A 20,036-nucleotide genomic window follows, 5' to 3' on the forward strand; every position below is an offset into this window, starting at 1 on the left:
TAAATTCCCCTTTCACCCTGTTTCCTGGCTAAATTCCCCTTTCACCCTGTGTCCTGGCTAAATTCCCCTTTCACCCTGTGTCCTGGCTAAATTCCCCTTTCACCCTGTGTCCTGGCTAAATTCCCGATCTAACCTCTTAAACTACAGTGTAACTTCGTGCTCTGAGTCAACTCACCCAGTAAAACAAGGGTTAAATAAGTCTATAGTCTGAGGCACTTGGTGGGAAATTGAAATATATAACAGGATCTGTAATCTGCATATTGTGATAGTTAGGGGGAGATTTTTCTCCTTACCATCAGCCCATGATTACGAGGCATGATATGGAAGCCAAATCTGAGAGGATATCCATACAAAAAAATGGAGTTAGTGCTATATGGGCAATAAGCAGCTGTCGCTAAGAGCTGCCTGGTCCAGCCACAGTAGAATTAGCACCTTCAGAGTAGAGCGTGGTGCTGCACAGAGGGGATTTGATTAATGCACCACTGGCTGCTGCATTACATCCCTGCGACATACATCATAGGGTTTAATAAGGCCACCACCACAGCCTACAGCCTCTCCACCAGTCTTCCTCTGATCTGCACACACACACGCACACACACACACACACACACACACACACACACACACACACACATATGAAAGCATGCACAGATACACACAAACATCACCCATACCCACCCACACATATCCTACTGGGCACACACTGGTTGAATAAATGTTGTTTTAATGTAATTCGTCAATGTATTGTGACGTGGAATCATAGTGGAAATTAGATTGGATTTGAAAAACGTCATCAACCAGCACTGTTTTTATCTCATTTCAACCAACATTGTAAACATTGAAATTAGGGTAAAACTTCAACTTAAATACATTAACTTAACTTGACTAACAGGTTGTTACATCAATCTAATTTCAACATATTCATCAGAACTATATATATGTTGAAAGTTCCACATAGACATTTTACTAATATTTTTATCCTATATTGATTACATATTGTGTGGTTGAATTTATGTCGAATTTCATATTTGATTAGAGATATTTTATTTGACCTTGTTTCAATGTTGATAGTAAAATGGTATGTTTGAATCAACGTCGTTGTTTCAACGTCATGCCATCAACCTAAATAAAGAGCTATATTGAATGTGAAGCCACAGTACACCAATTCCTGCCTGAACATTGACTCATACTGGTATATAATGGGTAATAATCTTCAGTGAGAACAAGTATACCATCCAGATCAACCTCTATCTACTCTGCTTAGCTTTGGAAACAAGCTGTGTTTGATTCAGCTAACATGTCAACACATTTCTCTCTCTCTCTCACTAACACAGAACCTGACAATAGCAAAGTAATTTACTTGCCCATCCCTGTGGTTTTCATTTATTTCAGTATAATGTTATATTTCACCGAGCAGTAATGGTCTTTCTTTTTAAACCTCTCACACATATACCACCATACATGTCATCATGATCCTGTCAAAGTGCTAAAATGCTGGCAACCTCTCTCATTCCCCACCCTCTCTCTCTCTCTATTTCGCTCTCTCCCTCTCCTCCCTGTTTCTGCACCCACCCCTCCTCCCCTCTGTCTGTCTTTGTAAGGTGACTCAATGCTCAAACACAACGGGATGAAATTCACCACCAAGGACCAAGATAACGACCACTCGGAGAACAACTGTGCCGCCTTCTACCACGGTGCCTGGTGGTACCGCAACTGCCACACGTCCAACCTGAATGGACAGTACCTGCGTGGGCCGCACACCTCCTACGCCGACGGCATCGAGTGGTCCTCCTGGACGGGCTGGCAGTACTCCCTTAAATTCACTGAGATGAAGATTAGAGCCACGACAGAGGAGAACAAATGAGAGGGAACCGATAGCACGAGAAACAGTAGATGGATGGACTTAGGCGTTATTAAAGACACTCGACCTGCCGAAAATTAGAATAAGGACTCTGAACCTTAATCTGCTCGTACTGTAACCCCTGTCCAAAAACATTCTTAATCCCCTCCAAACGTTGACCATTTTGTGGTGTTGTGTTGAAACCTCCAAGGTTTGTAACCTTTTGCAGCTTCTTGCTGATCTGATCATGTTTCTAAGAATTATTTAAAAAAATAATGCAGGCAATGTCAGAACCACAGTATTGTTGTGCTTTTAAAAGGAAAGCTGTGGAATTTTGAAATATGAAATGTTAGGATTTTTCTCATTCTCTTGAGTGAAATTGAATTGAATGAATTGAGTTTCCGACAATTTATTTGGGTTGTCCCAGCTGCTTGTATGTACAGTTAACTTTGCATCTGACAGCAGTCTGAGTTCTCCTAAGTGTTACGCAGGGGGTTCAGTGAACCACGCTCACGAGATGAGGAACCCTGCTTGAGACCTGAATACGTGTGATAGGTCCCTGAGCTAACGCTCAGACTTTAGCTCAGTAGGTTAACACTGTCTTGAGACACGCAAGAGACACAGGTTTGAACCCCAGTCAGTTACATGATCTTGTGGTTTACCCCTAGCTCCTTTTTGACCCCTAGACATACCTTGTACAGATCATGTGTCAGTCCAGTGCCCCAGTAAGACACATTCATGACAAAGCATTATATCAGTCAGACAGGGGTTTTAAAGCCAACCCAATCACTTCACAAAAGGCAGCCTTGCCTTTTACATAACATTTACAAATACAATGATCCCACAAGAGTGGCTTTGAGCAACATGCATGTGTGACCTGTTACAATGAAAGTAGAGAGAATGAAGAGAATACGTGAAAGGGCTGGGCCAGCGGTGTGCCAATTATAATCAGAGGCCTGGATCTGTGTAGCCTTCCAGTTGTTGGTGGAAACCTCAGACAGTAGGTTCTAACCTATAAATTAATCTCCTCTGAGAACCAAGTCTATTCACTGATATGCTATCTTAACTCAACTCAAATGAGTCCTTTCAATATACTGGATTTTGCTTACTCCTGAAGCTTTCTAGTCTGTCATCTTCAGTGTGTGTACAGGAGATGATTGATAAAGTCAGGCAAACGGTGTTCTTTACTCAGTTAGAGTACCAAAAATTGAGATTCCCCTATGGGCAACCAAAGTTTTAAAAAATATGAAAACATTGTGACATAACACAACAACAGCTGGTAATTCATTCCCTGCAAAAAGCAGCCTTTTCATCTGCCCAGATGTTGAATGACATTGTGTCACTGGTACAGTATGAGTGTATGTCTTTCTCATTATTTACAGTGATATGATATAGTGTTCGATACCTTGGAGGCAGCAGACAGTTGTACATCTGTGTAGTTTCCAGACCTGGGTTCAAATACATTTGTATCTGCTATTAAAAATGCTTTTTATTGTGTATTTGAGAATTTTTAAATATACAGCCCAAAACAATGACTTTTATTTGAGTATTTGAATGTTTATTTAAAAAAATTGAACAAATAAAGTCTATCAAATTGTATTTGAAAGTATTCTCAAATACTTTTCTGGAACACTATTTGAAACCCTTTTCAAATATATTTTCACCAAACATATTTCAAATACTCTGCTCTAAATGTTTAGCAAAAGCCAGATGTTTATATACAATCCTATGAATATATGTTCTAAGTATATCGATCAATTAATTGCTCAAAGGGACTTCACCCTCAAAGGCAATCACCCCAACACTGTTTTGTTTACTTAAGGATCAGACCTTCTTTTTCAATTTTTGCCTAAAAGAACACCCAAATCTAACTGCCTGTAGCTAATCTTTGAAATGCAAGAGAAAGGCCATACTTTCAGATAGGAGATTGTAGATTTTGGCCACCAGATGGAAGCAGTGTGTGTGCAAAGGTTAAGACTGATCCAGTGGAGAATTACATTACTGCACACTATTTTGTATCAAGTCTGCCAGGAGTTTGCCCAAATATGGCAATTTGGTCAGTTGATACATTTTCAAGTACATAACTACAGAGAACATACAAAAATGCTATGGTAATAAATGTTTTTATCTTATACACTAACTTTCACACGTCTAGATGGCCGGGCTGGGTGGGTGTGGAGTCAGAGACAGCAGTGGGGTCAAACTGTAGACCCCAGTTCATACATTTGAACATAAAAATGGATTTTATCAAACAAAACAATGCTACATTTTATCTCTGGGACCCTCAGGATGACAAATCAGAGCAAGATGACTGATTGTATGTACATTATTTACCTTCAGAGGTGAATGTATCAAACCAGTTGCCGTGATACGTTTTTTTTGTTGTTGTGTACTCCTCAAACTGTAGCATGGTATTTGTTCACTGTAATAGCTACTGTTAATTGGTCACTGCAGTTAGATTTACAAGAATTTAAACTTTCTCCCCATATAAGACATGTCTATGTCCCAGGAAAGTTGGCTGTTGGATACAACGTCATTCTAGTCACATTAGCACACATTAGCAACAACCACTCCGGTTTAGAGACACCTATCCTGTAGAGGTTAAACTGCTGAGGGATGGGTGCTGGTGAAATGTTATCAAAAATAACAAAGATATTGAGGATTACCTAATCACCCAATATCTTCCACCAACTACTGATCCTCTGAAATTCTGGAAAACACACAGTCACACACACCCAACACTGAGCAGAGTTGCTGCTGAGTACTTACATGTCCCAGCATCCTCCGCAGCTGTGGAGCGGCATTTTAGCATTGAAAGGCTTATCTTCAGACCAGATCGCTGCTCAATGTCCGACAAGCTTTTTGAAACCCTGCTGTTTTTTAAATGTAACATGGCATCTTGCCATCTTTCATGAGACACCAACGTAAGGTAGCCTAGTGGTTAGAGCATTGGACGTGTAACCCAAAGGTTGCAAGATCGAAGATCAGCTCCCTGAGCTGACAAGGTAAAAATCTGGTGTTCTGCCCCTGAACATGGCAGTTAACCCACTGTTCCTGGGCTGTCATTGAAAATAAGAATTTGTTCTTAATAACTGACTTGCCTAGTTAAATAAAAGTAAAATAAATAGTGTGATTAAAAAGTGAAGTAAGACTCATACATGTAATATCTAAATACTTGTTTTGTAAAGTAATTGAAATACCTGAAATCGTATTTGAACCGAGATCTGGTGGTGCCTATAAAAGTCAGAGTGACAAAGGGTTGTTACAAAGTAGAAATGGCACATTGAGGCTCACAACTTGGAGTCAATATTGAGACAACATTGTGTGGTGTGTTTGCCGGGAATGTGGTGGTCTCCTATGCATTTTGTATTTATGTTTAATTTACTGTTTGTTTTTGTCATGATGCGGCTAGTCTTTCCATTTAAAGGTTGAGTGAAAATATTGCTTATATGGTGATAGGTAGAGAGGTCTGTTTAAAGTTAGGCTGAAACACACTTAAAGTGAGATTTTAATGTTGGTATTATTATGAGTGTGTTTATAATGGTAAGCTGTTGTTGTAAAAGGTCCCTCAGTCCAATATGAGCACTTAATAATCAGATCTTCTGATTGACATTCAGTATACTTTCTATGTTTTTGTCTCAAAATGAATAAAACAAAAAAACATTGTGTTTAGATGTGTAAAGTTGTCTCATCACAGTATTTTCAAATAAACTAACATTCATCACTATACAAACTTAGTAGCCTAATCTTATCACTCATTATAGTTACTCAATTAGATGATAATTTCACCATAAGAGGGACATTGAATAAAACATTCTCAATAACAGAGTTCTGTCAGTTTGTCATTGGGGGAAGGGACAAAAATATAGTTTTTCTACAGATATACTGTAGACTACAATATTAGTACAGTTTTTGAAATTGGTTACACGTGGTCTGCGGTTGTGAGGCTCCAACAACGTTGGAGGCAGGTTATGGTGGAGAAATTCTTTACTTTCAATTCTTTGGCAACAGCTCTGGTGGACATTCCTGCAGTCAGCATGCCAATTGCACACTCCCTCAAAACTTGAGACATCTGTGGCATTGTGTTGTGTGACAAAACTGCACATTTTAAAGTGTCCTTTTATTATTCCCGGCACAAGGTACACCTGTGTATTGATCATGCCGTTTAATCAGGTTCTTGATATTCCACACCTGTCAAGAGAAACGCTCACAAATTTGTGCCTAAAATTTGAGCTCATGAAACATGGGACCAACACTTTTCTTTTCCAGTATAGTTATTTTATCAACCAGGTAATCCAATAGCAAAAAAAATCAAGATACATTTCCCTTTAAATGTAATATGCTATGGTACATTAAACTGTTTTCACATTAGGCAAAACACTTGCATTACCCATTAAAATCAACTGAACATCAAATTTCATTCAATTCTATCACGTGTGTGATCAAAGGTGCGATCATTGAACACGACATTCACAAAAATTATTCACAGAAATAATTACATCACAGGTGTACTGTAATCAAATGAAACAAATGAAATAAATTAAAGAAGCAGGCACTAGTTTGCATCAAGTCTGTCTTGAGCTTTTGGCCAAACATTCTCAACCCCAGGTCTACACTTCACAAATTTCTTGTTAACAAACTATAGTTTTGGCAAGTTGGTTAGGACATCTACTTTGTGCATGACACAAGTAATTTTTCCAACAATTGTTTACAGACGGATTATTTCACTTATAATTCACTATATCACAATTCTAGTGGATCAGAATTTTACATACACTAAGTTGACTGTGCCTTTAAACAGCTTGGAAACTTCCAGAAAATGATGGCATGGCTTTAGAAGCTTCTGATAGGCTAATTGACATCATTTGAGTCAATTGGAGGTGTACCTGTGGATGTATTTCAAGGCCTACCTTCAAAATCAGTGCCTCTTTGCTTGACATCGTGGGAAAATCTAAAGAAATCAGCCAAGACCTCAGACTAGAAATTGTAGACCTCCACAAGTCTGGTTCATCCTTGGGAGCAATTTCCAAATGCCTGAAGGTACCACGTTCATTTGTACAAACAATCCCAGAACAACAGCAAAGGACCTTGTGAAGATGTCGGAGGAAACAGGTACAAAAGTATCTACATCCACAGTAAAACGAGTCCTATATCGACAACCTGAAAGGCCTCTTAGCAAGGAAGAAGCCACTGCTCCAAAACCGCAATAAAAAAAGCCAGACTACGGTTTGCAACTGCACATGGGGACAAAGATCGTACTTTTTGGAGAAATGTCCTCTGGTCTGATGAAACAAAAATAGAACTGTTTGGCCGTAATGACGATAGTTATGTTAGGAGGAAAAAGGGGGAGATATAGATATATTGAAGCAACATCTCAAGACATCAGTCAGGAAGTTAAAGCTTGGTCACAAATGAGTCTTCCAAATGGACAATGACCCCAAGCATACTTCCAAAGTTGTGGCAAACTGGCTTAAGGATAACAAAGACAAAGTAATGGAGTCACAAAGACCTGACCTCAATCCTATAGAAAATTTGTGGGCAGAACTGAAAAAGCGTGTGTGAGCAAGGAAGCCTACAAACCTGACTTAGCTCTGTCAGGAGGAATGGATCAAAATTCACCCAACTCATTGTGGGAAACCTGTGGAAGGCTACCCGAAACGTTTGACCCAAGTTAAACAATTTTAAGGCAATGATATCAAATACTAATTGAGTGTATGTACATTTCTGACCCACTGGGAACGTGATGAAAGAAATCGTCACTGAGATAAATCATTCTCTCTGCTATTATTCTGACATTTCACATTCTTGAAATAAAGTGGTGATCCTGACTGACCTAAGATGGAATTTTTACTAGGAATAAATGTCAGGAATTGTGAAAAACTGAGTTTAAATGTATTTGGCTAAGGAGTATGTCAACTTCTGACTTCCACTGTATATATAAAAAACAGTTATCTAATTTGCATCAGACACTTTACTCAGTACTTTGCTGAAGCATCTTTAGCAGCAATTACAGCCTCGAGTCATCTTGGTATGACGCTACAAGCTTGTATTTGGGGAATTTCTCCCATTCTTCTCTGTAGATCCTCTCAAGCTCTGTCAGGTTGGATAGGGAGCGTCGCTGCACAGCTAATTTCAGGTCTCTCCAGAGATGTTAGATCGGGTTCAAGTCCAGGTTCTGGCTGGGCCACTCAAGGACATTCAGAGACTTTTCCCGAAGCCACTCCTTTTCCCGAACCACTCCTGCGTTGTCTTGGCTGTGTGCTTAGGGTCATTGTTGGTGGTTGAAGATTTCCCTCTAGTGGTGTGGGGGCTGTGCTTTGGCAAAGTGGGTGGGGTTATATCCTTCCTGTTTGGCCCTGTCCGGGGGTGTCCTCGGATGGGGCCACAGTGTCTCCTGACCCCTCCTGTCTCAGCCTCCAGTATTTATGCTGCAGTAGTTTATGTGTCGGGGGGCTAGGGTCAGTTTGTTATATCTGGAGTACTTCTCCTGTCCTATTCGGTGTCCTGTGTGAATCTAAGTGTGCGTTCTCTAATTCTCTCCTTCTCTCTTTCTTTCTCTCTCTCGGAGGACCTGAGCCCTAGGACCATGCCCCAGGACTACCTGACATGATGACTCCTTGCTGTCCCCAGTCCACCTGGCCATGCTGCTGCTCCAGTTTCAACTGGCCTGGGCCCTAGGACCATGTCCCAGGACTACCTGACATGATGACTCCTTGCTGTCCCCAGCCCACCTGGCCATGCTGCTGCTCCAGTTTCAACTGTTCTGCCTTACTATTATTCAACCATGCTGGTCATTTATGAACATTTGAACATCTTGGCCACGTTCTGTTATAATCTCCACCCGGCACAGCCAGAAGAGGACTGGCCACCCCACATATGCTCTCTCTAATTCTCTCTTTCTTTCTCTCTCTCGGAGGACCTGAGCCCTAGGACCGTGCCCCAGGACTACCTGACATGATGACTCCTTGCTGTCCCCAGTCCACCTGACTGTGCTGCTGCTCCAGTTTCAACTGTTCTGCCTTATTATTATTCGACCATGCTGGTCATTTATGAACATTTGAACATCTTGGTCATGTTCTGTTATAATCTCTACCCGGCACAGCCAGAAGAGGACTGGCCACCCCACATAGCCTAGTTCCTCTCTAGGTTTCTTCCTAGGTTTTGGCCTTTCTAGGGAGTTTTTCCTAGCCACCGTGCTTTTACACCTGCATTGTTTGCTGTTTGGGGTTTTAGGCTGGGTTTCTGTACAGCACTTTGAGATATCAGCTGATGTACGAAGGGCTATATAAATAAATTTGATTTGATTTTGATTTTGATTTGATTGTCCTGTTGGAAGGTGAACCTTCGCCCAGTCTGGGGTCCTGAGCAGGTTTATATCATGGATCTCTCTGTACTTTGCTCCGTTCATCTTTCCCTCGATCCTGTCTAGTCTCCCAGTCCCTGCCGCTGAAAAACATCCCCACAAACATGATGCTGCCACAACCATGCTTCACCGTAGGGATGGTGCCAGGTTTCCTCCAGATGTGACGCTTGGCATTCAGGCCAAAGAGTTCAATTTTGGTTTCATCAGACCAGAGTATCTTGTTTCTCATGGTCAGAGTCCTTTAGGTGCCTTTCGGCAAACCCCAAGCACGCTGTCATGTGCTTTTTACTGAGGATTGGCTTCCGTCTGGCCTCTCTACCATAAACACCTGATTGGTGAAGTTCTGCAGAGATGGTTGTCCGACTGGAAGGTTCTCCCATCTCCACAGAGGAACTCAGGTTTTTGGTCACCTCACAGATTTTTGGCCCTTCTCCCGCGGTTTCTCAGTTTGGTCAGGCAGACAGGCAGAAGATTCTTGGTGTTTTCAAACTTCTTCCATTTAAGAATGATGGAGGCCACTGTGTTCTTGGGGACCATCAATGCTGCAGATATTTTTTGGGGCCCTTCCCCAGATCTGTGTCTTGACACAATCCTGTCTCGGAGCTCTACGGACAATTCCTTCCACCTCATGGCTTGGTTTTTGCCCTGACATGCACTGTCAACTGTGGGACCTTATATAGACAGGTGTGTGCCTTACCAAATCATGTCCAATCAATTGAATTTACCACAGGTGGACCCCAATCAAGTTGTAGAAACATCTCAAGGATGATCAATGGAAACATGATGTCCCTGAGCTCAGTTTTGAGCCTCATTGCGAAGGGTCTGAATACTTAGTTGCAAGAAAAAGTTGTCATTATTGGGTATCGTGTGTAGATTGATTGGGAAAATATTTTATTTAATACATTTTAGAATAAGGCTGTAACGTTGAAAAGGCTAAGGGGTCTGACTACTATTTATTTGACCTTTATTTAACTAGGCAAGTCCGTTATGAACTAATTCTTATTTTCATTAACGGCCTAGGAACAGCGGGTTAACTGTCTTGTTCAGGGGCAGAATGACAAATGTTTACGTTGTCATCTCGGGGATTCGATCTTGCAATCTTTTGGTTAATTGTCCAATGCTCTAACCACTAGGCTACCCGCTGCCCCTATCTGAATGCACTATATATTATGGTATTACAGTACTGTATTGGCCAATGCAATTTGACCAAAACAGTGTGAATCCCACCCCAGCAACTTCATTGTGGATACAGGTTTACTGTATAGGGGATGCATGTTACATACAGTACATCTTGGATATTGTCAATGTCAGATTTAACTGAGTTAAGTCATAATATTACAGTACATATACTTTATGTTTCTAGTTCACAGACATACACTTGCATTATGTTCTCCATCTTATTGGTCAACAAACCCGTTTAAAATCTATAGGTTTACCAAATGGTTTAGTGAGTATCAGTTAGGAGAAGTTAGATGAATTAATAGTCAAATTCATTTAAACAAGTGAGAAGTATCAAATCAAAGTTTATTGGTCGCGTACACAGATTTGCAGATGTTATCGCAGGTGCGGCGAAATACTTGTGTTTCTAGCTCCAACACTGCAGTAATACCTATCAATACACAACAATGCAGTAATACCTATCAATACACAACAATGCAGTAATACCTAGCAATACACAACAATGCAGTAATACCTATCAATACACAACAATGCAGTAATACCTATCAATACACAACAATGCAGTAATACCTAGCAATACACAACAATGCAGTAATACCTAGCAATACACAACAATGCAGTAATACCTAGCAATACACAACAATGCAGTAATACCTATCAATACACAACAATGCAATACACAACAATGCAGTAATACCTAGCAATACACAACAATGCAGTAATACCTATCAATACACAACAATGCAGTAATACCTATCAATACACAACAATGCAGTAATACCTAGCAATGCAAAACAATGCAGTAATACCTAGCAATACACAACAATGCAGTAATACCTAGCAATACACAACAATGCAGTAATACCTAGCAATGCAAAACAATGCAGGCGTAATAGAAAAAGGAAGACATTTAAGAAATATCAGAACAAACAAAAATCATATAAAAAATGTGAGAATTGCATTGTGAAAGGCAAATTACTTTATATGAACATGTATTGCAACGTGAAACGTGTATTTCTAGATGAAACACTGATTAAGTTTGGTGAAAAAGTGACTCATGTGTGTTGCACTTAGTCAGTTGAAAATGTGCTTAGTTTTGTAACAACTGCCTTTTTGATGATCTATTTTTAGCTTTGTACTGAGTGTTGTGAAAATGTATCACACACTTGTGAAAAATGTACCAAAGGATTGAAAAACTGTTATATACCCCCCCCCCCCTCCGCCCTCCCCAACCCCTGAAAATGAGTGTCTGTGACTAAGAACCTATGGAACCTCTAGTGGTGACCTGCTGAACTGCAACCTTATCCAATACCTTAGAAACTTCCCACGGAACGTGGGTCAGGGCTATTAAGGTATGAAATGGTGCATGTCCTTCAAAAGAACTCCCCCATAGAAAGACAACTGACTGCTGTTCTCATATCTTTCCCCTAAATGCACAATGTCCTTCACCCTTGTTCCCCTTTGTTACCCCAAAAAAAGATGCATAAATGTTTTGTCTTGAATGGAAAGGAATGAGACCAGGCAGACATTTGTAAACAGTCTATGCTGCAATGACTATTACCTCTGGATGTTTTCAATCTAAGCCAACTCTCCTGATTGTGCTATTTCCCTGAATATGGTGATGTCCATTGCTTTTTCTTGAGTCCTTATACTGTGTTTAAATGTTCTCCACAAAATGTATTAAACACTTACATTTTCTAAATGAGTCTCCCTTGGTGCATCAGAACTATTTCTGTGTCATCCCTATTTTTGATTATCTGACTCCAGTCGACACATCTATGCCTTTTTAATTACTCTTCACCGGAGACTAGAACAAGGCTAATTGAATAGATCAGCCTAGAATACATTGTGTGTGTGTGTGTGTGTGTGTGTGTGTATATATATACACTGCTCAAAAAAATAAAGTGAACACTTAAACAACACAATGTAACTCCAAGTCAATCACACTTCTGTGAAATCAAACTGTCCACTTAGGAAGCAACACTGATTGACAATACATTTCCCATGCTGTTGTGCAAATGGAATAGACAACAGGTGGGAATTATAGGCAATTAGCAAGACACCCCCAATAAAGGAATGGTTCTGCAGGTGGTGACCAGACCACTTCTCAGTTCCTATGCTTCCTGGCTGATGTTTTGGTCACTTTTGAATGCTGGCGGTGCTTTCACTCTAGTGGTAGCATGAGTCTACAACCCACACAAGTGGCTCAGGTAGTGCAGCTCATCCAGGATGGTACATCAATGCGAGCTGTGGCAAGAAGGTTTGCTGTGTCCGTCAGCGTAGTGTCCAGAGCATGGGGGCGCTACCAGGAGACAGGCCAGTACATCAGGAGATGTGGAGGAGGCCGTAGGAGGGCAACAACCCAGCAGCAGGACCGCTACCTCTGCCTTTGTGCAAGGAGGAGCAAGAGGAGCACTTCCAGAGCCGTGCAAAATTACCTCCAGCAGGCCACAAATGTGCATGTGTCTATTCAAACAGTCAAAAACAGACTCCATGAGGGTGGTATGAGGGCCCGACGTCCACAGGTGGGGGTTGTGCTTACTGCCCAACACCGTGCAGGACGTTTGACATTTGCAAGAGAACACCAAGATTGGCAAATTCGCCACTGGCGCCCTGTGCTCTTCACAGATGAAAGCAGGTTCACACTGAGCACATGTGACAGACGTGACAGAGTCTGGAGACGCCGTGGAGAACGTTCTGCTGCCTGCAACATCCTCCAGCATGACCGGTTTGGCGGTGGGTCAGTCATGGTGTGGGGTGGCATTTCTTTGGGGGGCCGCACAGCCCTCCATGTGCTCGCCAGAGGTAGCCTGACTGCCATTAGGTACCGAGATAAGATCCTCAGACCCCTTGTGAGACCATATGCTGATGCGGTTGGCCCTGGGTTCCTCCTAATGCAAGACAATGTTAGACCTCATGTGGCTGGAGTGTGTCAGGAGTTCCTGCAAGAGGAAGGCATTGATGCTATGGACTGGCCCGCCCATTCCCCAGACCTGAATACAATTGAGCACATCTGGGACATCATGTCTCGCTCCATCCACCAACGCCACGTTGCACCACAGACTGTCCAGGAGTTGGCGGGTGCTTTAGTCCAGGTCTGGGAGGAGATCCCTCAGGAGAACATCCGCCACCTCATCAGTAGTATGCCCAGGCGTTGTAGGGAGGTCATACAGGCACATGGAGGCCACACACACTACTGAGCCTCATTTTGACTTGTTTTAAGGACATTACATCAAAGTTGGATCAGCCTGTAGTGTGGTTTTCCACTTTAATTTTGAGTGTCACTCCAAATCCAGACCTCCATGGGTTGATACATTTGATTTCCATTGATAGTTTTTGTGTTATTTTGTTGTCAACACATTCAACTATGTAAAGAAAAAAGTATTTAATAAGAATATTTCATTCATTCAGATCTAGGATGTGTTATTTTAGTGTTCCCTTTATTTGTTTGAGCAGTCTCTCTCTCTCTCTCTCTCTCTCTCTCTCTCTCTCTCTCTCTCTCTCTCTCTCTCTCTCTCTCTAAATGTTGCAATGTCCTAAAGGAAGTGGGAAGTTATTGATGCAGTCACTAAAATAGTTCAATCTCATGATTGGTAGAATATATTTCTGTTCTGCAATGTTTATATTAGGACAAATGCTATCAAAAAGCTGCAATGTCTGCACATTTTAGAAATTGAATGGCTTTTCTAGCTTAAACATTTCAAAATAAATTGTGGTCTAAAAAATGTGAAGTATTTCAAATATTTAGAATGGTCTTGCTGAAACAAGCATATTATCTATTGCTCTATTCACAACACGTTTGTCCATGAGGCAGCTAACGATTAAGAATTCAACGGTTGAATGGAATAGCCTATAACATCCAAGCATCATCATGCAATTCACAGCAGGCCTTTATGGCACTGGGAAACAAGTAGCTGATGCATTAACAGAGTCCTCATCTGTGTGTGCCCTGTCCAGCCAAGCACTCTAATTATCCCACCATATTGCAGCAATATACTCATTTGGTGATGTACTTGACAATGACATTGACAGCACACAGGGCTGTTATGTGAGGAATACAAGAGGAAATGGAGAGCGATGTGGATTAAATAATATCATTGTGTTGAGCCACTGTCATCATTACCCCATAAGAAGGCTGCGTTCCTGCTGTTCTGTTCCTCAGCAGACATGGGTTACATGGGTTCAAATACTATTGGAAATATTTCAAATACTTGAGCTCTAGTTTGCTCTACTCTGCCTGGAGTGCCAAATGGGAGAGGTTTGCACAGATGATTCTATTGATTTGATTGTGCCAGGCAAGCTCAGTTTAAGTTTAAATAGTATTTGAACCCAGGTCTGTTCCTTAGCAGGGCCTCCTGGGCCATATACAGCGTTCCTCATTGAGTTCCCTGAATTCCTGTCAGATCTTGTAGTCATAACAGATACTATTCTAATTTTTGGTGACTTTAATATTCACATGGAAAAGTCCACAGACCCACTCCAAAAGGCTTTCGGAGCCATCATCGACTCAGTGGGTTTTGTCCAACATGTCTCTGGACCTACTCACTGTCACAGTCATACTCTGGACCTAGTTTTGTCCCATGGAATAAATGTTGTGGATCTTAATGTTTTTCCTCATAATCCTGGACTATCGGACCACCATTTTATTACGTTTGCAATTGCAACAAATAATCTGCTCAGACCCCAACCAAGGAGCATCAAAAGTCATGCTATGAATTCACAGACAACACAAAGATTCCTTGATGCCCTTCCAGACTCCCTCTGCCTACCCGACGTCAGAGGACAAAAATCAGTTAACCACCTAACTGAGGAACTCAATTTAATCTTGCGCAATACCCTAGATGCAGTTGCACCGCTAACAACTAAAAACATTTCTCATAAGAAACTAGCTCCCTGGTATACAGAAAATACCCGAGCTCTGAAGCAAGCTTCCAGAAAATTGGAAGTCTTCCGACTAGCTTGGAAAGACAGTACTGTGCAGTATCGAAGAGCCCTCACTGCTGCTCGATCATCCTATTTTTCCACCTTAATTGAGGAAAATAAGAACAATCCTAAATTTATTTTTGATACTGTCGCAAAGCTAACTGAAAAGCAGCATTCCCCAAGTGGGGATGACTTTCACTTCAGCAGTAATAAATTCATGAACTTCTTTGAGGAAAAGATCATGATTATTAGAAAGCAAATTACGGACTCCTCTTTAAATCTGCGTATTCCTTCAAAGCTCAGATGTCCTGAGTCTGCACAACTCTGCCAGGACCTAGGATCAAGAGAGACACTCAAGTGTTTTAGTACTATATCTTGACATAATGATGAAAATAATCATGGCCTCTAAAACTTCAAGCTGCATACTGGACCCTATTCCAACTAAACTACTGAAAGAGCTGCTTCCTGTGCTTGGCCCTCCTATGTTGAACATAATAAACGGCTCTCTATCCACCGGATGTGTACCAAACTCACTAAAAGTGGCAGTAATAAAACCTCTCTTGAAAAAGCCAAACCGTGACCCAGAAAATCTAAAAAAAACGATCAACCTATATCGAATCTTCCATTCCTCTCAAAATTTTTAGAAAAGGCTGTTGCGCAGCAACTCATTGCCTTCCTGAAGACAAACAATGTATACGGAATGAGACTGCACTTGTGAAGGTACCGAATCAGTTGGTCCCGAACACCAAACGGCACGTACTTTCGCCCCGCCGGACACTGAGGAGGCGCGGGTTCCGCCCGTAATGCCCGCTCGATGTCCGAGTCCACCTCCCATGCCACTGGTGCTACCAGCCTCGAGGCGGGAAGGATGGGAGTAGGTTCGGTGGACATATCCTCCGTGTCGTAAAGGCGGGACAGTGCGTCAGCCCGGTCTATAAGACAATGTAAACCGGAACCGGGTGAAGAACATGGCCCACCTTGCCTGGCGTTGGTTCAGTCTCCGAGTGGTTGGTCCAGATGAGAAAGGAGTGCTTAGCCCCCTCAAGCCAGTGTCTCCACACCCTCAGAGCTCTGACCACCGCTAGCAACTCCCGGTCCCCCACATCATAGTTACACTCCGCTGGGCTGAGCTTCCTGGAGAAGAAAGCGCAGGAGCTGAGTTTTGGTGGCGCACCCGAGCGCTGTGATAGCACGGCACCCACCCCAGCCACCCCCGCGTCCACCTCCACTATGAATGCTAGAGAGGGGTCCGGATGCGCCAACACGGGTGCATCCATGAACAGCGCCTTCAACCTGTTGAAAGCTCCGTCCGCCTCTGCTGACAAATGTAACCGCACTGGGAGCCGCTACCTGGCCAAAACCCTGGATAAACCTCCGGTAGTAGTTGGCAAAACCCAAAAACCGCTGCACCTCTTTTACCGTGGTCGGAGTCGGCCAATTACGCACGGCCCTAATGCGGTCACACTCCAACACCACCCCCGAGGTGGAAATGTGATAACCCAGGAAGGAGACGGCTCGTTTAGATAACGCGCATTTCTCAGCCTTGACGTATAGGTCATGCTATAGCAGTCGACCAAGCACCTTGCATACCAGAGATGCATGTGCGGTGTGAGTGGCCGAGTAGATCAGAATGTCATCGACATAAACAACCACTCCCTGCACACACAGGTCCAAGAGAATCTCGTCTACAAAGGATTGGAAAACGGCTGGAGCATTCTTTAACCCATACGGCATGACGAGGTACTCATAGTGGCCCGATGTGGTACTAAATGCGGTTTTCCACTCGTCTCCCTTCCGAATACGCACCAGACTATACGCGCTCCTGTGATCCAGTTTTGTGAAAAACTGCACTCCGTGAAATGATTCCACCGCCGTAGCGATGAGAGGTAGTGGGTAACTATACCCCACTGTGATGGCGTTTAGACCTCTATAATCAATACACGGACGCAAACCTCCCTCCTTTTTCTTCACAAAAAAGAAACTCGAGGAGACGGGTGAGATGGAGGGCCGAATGTACCCCTGTCCCAGCGACTCCGTGACATATCTTTCCATCACCAATGTCTCCTCCTGGGACAATGGGTACACGTGACTCTTGGGAAGCACAGCGTTTACCTGGAGATCTATCGTACAATCTCTTCCCGGTCGATAAGGTGGTAATTTAGTCGCTTTCCCTTTACTGAAAGCGATTGCCAAATCGGCATACTCGGGGGGAATGCACACTGTGGAACCCTGGTCTGAACTTCGAATCGACGTGGCACTGATGGAAACTCCCAGACACCTTCCAGAACACTCCTCTGACCACCCCTGGAGAACCCCCTGTCTCCACGAAATTTTATGATTGTGCCGGGCCACCTAGAGAAGCCCTAGCACCACTGGAAACGCAGGCGAATCAATAATATAAAGACTGATACGCTCCCTATGATTCCCCTGCGTCACCATGTCCAGTGGAACCGTGGTCTCCCTGACCATCCCTGACCCTAATGGCCGGCAATCTAGGGAGTGCATGGGAAAGGAAGAATCTATCGGCACCAGCGGAACCCATAGCTTAAGGGCGAGTCCGCGATCCATAAAGGTCCCAGCAGCGCCTGAATCGACTTATGCTGGGATGAGGGAAAAAAGTTAAGACAAACATGTGACCAACAGAGGGTTCTGGATGAGTTTGATGCTGACTCACCTGGGGTGATCGAGAAGCGTTCCACCTGCCATCCCTACTCCCAGACGGACCTCCCCCAGCACCGATCGGCCGTGTGTCCTCTCCGACCACAGCTGGTGCAGGGGAGGCCTCCTCCTCCAGTACCCCTCGGCACGGCCCCTCCCAACTCCATCGGAATGGGAGCGGAGGGGCTGGGGGGTGGAACACACAGGACCCTCTCCGAACGCCCGCGGGCAGTCAGTAGATTGTCCTATCGATTAGCTCATTCAGGGAAAGAGCGGTGTCCCGACACGCTAGCTCCCTGCGGACGTCCTCCCGGAGACTACACCTGTAGTGGTCAATAAGGGCCCTGTCGTTCCACCCAGATCCTGCTGCCAAGGTCCGGAACTCCAGCGCGTAATCCTGTGCGCTCCTCTTCTCCTGCCTGAGATGAAATAGTCGTTCTCCCGCCGCTCAGCCCTCTGGAGGGTGATCAAACACGGCACAGAAGCGGCTGGAAAACTCTGGGTAGTGCTCCTTCGCTGAGTCCGGGCCATTCCAGACAGGGTTCGCCCACTCCAGAGCACGACCCGTGAGGCAGGAGATGAGGACACTCACCTCTCCGCTCCCGAGGGAGTGGGTCTGACGGTGGGTCTGACGGTGGCCAGGTATAGCTCCAGTTGGAGTAAAAAACCCTGGCACCCCGCCGCTGCTCCATCATAAGCCCTGGGGAGCATCATAGGGTGCCGAAGGTGGAGAGAGGAGACCACTCCTCTCCCATCGGTCCATTCTCTCCATCATTTGATCCATCTCCGATCCGATGGAGGACGGTGGTGTGGTGGAGAACCCGTTCCTCCATCGATGGGAGAGGGTTGGCCGCTGCTCCTGCTGACTCCATTCAAAAGGGTGCGGGATTCTGTAACGCTCCGGGTGTCGTGGGTGTGGAGTCCGACGCAGGAAACAGAGAGTGCAATACTTTTAATGCACTCACGCAACACTGGGTGCTCAAAATCAAATGCCCCAAACACGGGGACGAAAACAGTACAGCAGAAAATACACGACCAGGAACAAACACGTTCCTCTACTACCTACACGAAGGTCACAATGATTAATCCCGCACAAAGAAACAGGCTGACCGGCTGTCTAATAAAGCCTGCAACTATGACCACCAAGCGCCACCCGACCGGAAAGGGGAGCCACCCTCAGTCGGACTCTGACAACAATGCTAATTTCACCATTCTCCTATTTCTTTAAAATGCAGTGGTAAATACGTTTTACAGTGGTAAATATGAAAGTAAAAGCTTCTACAAACAGTACCCCTGTCCATAATTGGTATAAATTCTGTAGAGCAGCTCTGTCCACTCAGTAGTGCTACATTTCGGCCTCAGTTGAGCTCCCTTAACAAATGCATAGATGTTCCTTTGTAAATCATCATTTTCGCCATTTGTGGTGTTATCATTGGTGTTCTCCGTGCCGTCCGTGGCCACAAGAAGTAGACCATGTATTTAGCTTTATTATTTTATATAAATATTTATTTTCTTTCCTGGATCAGCTGATGATGGTCGACAATATCACTAGCCATCCAACAAGTAGGCTATAAGTAGTTGAGGTTAGATTTTGCAATGGCATAGGCCTACATTATTTTGGATTTGTGTGCCCTTGAGAACTGTTTTCACAGCTACATGTACAGTGCGTTTTTTCTGAGATCTCAAAGATCCAGGATTCCTACAGAGTTTAAGGTCAATGTTCTAATACACTTGTTAAATGCGTAATAATGACAAATAATAGCCATAAATGTCATTCATGTAAGGAAAGAAACGTTTTACTGTTTACAATGCCTTTATCAATACATTTTCTCTGTTTCTAAATGGTGATTGTGTGATGACAGAATATAATTGCTAACGTTGTGATATCTTAATGGCACTGGGAAATTAGGAAAAAAAACGAAGTCAAATCATGACGCCAGTGATCTTCAGGTCGGAATGTCATGGTTCTAGAAAGATGCCTGAGTTTCCAACTTAAAATTCCAAGTTGGATGACAATTCAAACTATTTTTCCAGTCAGAGCTCGTTATTTTCCGAGTTCCAGTTGTCTTGAAT

At 43.3% G+C, this 20,036-nt stretch overlaps 1 protein-coding gene across 1 annotated transcript in view; it reads left to right on the forward strand.

Moving 5' to 3' along the window:
- LOC115139743 (fibrinogen C domain-containing protein 1-like) overlaps positions 1 to 5,508 on the forward strand; it is a 145,187-nt gene extending 139,679 nt beyond the window's left edge. The window contains exon 6 of the mRNA XM_029677473.2: positions 1,602 to 5,508. Within this exon, the coding sequence (XP_029533333.2) occupies positions 1,602 to 1,864 (263 nt within the window). The 3' untranslated portion in view covers positions 1,865 to 5,508. The remainder of the gene's footprint in view (positions 1 to 1,601) is intronic.
- The last annotated feature ends 14,528 nt before the right edge of the window (positions 5,509 to 20,036 follow it).

This window comes from Oncorhynchus nerka, linkage group LG13, assembly GCF_034236695.1.
Source record: "Oncorhynchus nerka isolate Pitt River linkage group LG13, Oner_Uvic_2.0, whole genome shotgun sequence".
Classification (NCBI taxonomy): Eukaryota; Metazoa; Chordata; class Actinopteri; order Salmoniformes; family Salmonidae; genus Oncorhynchus; species Oncorhynchus nerka.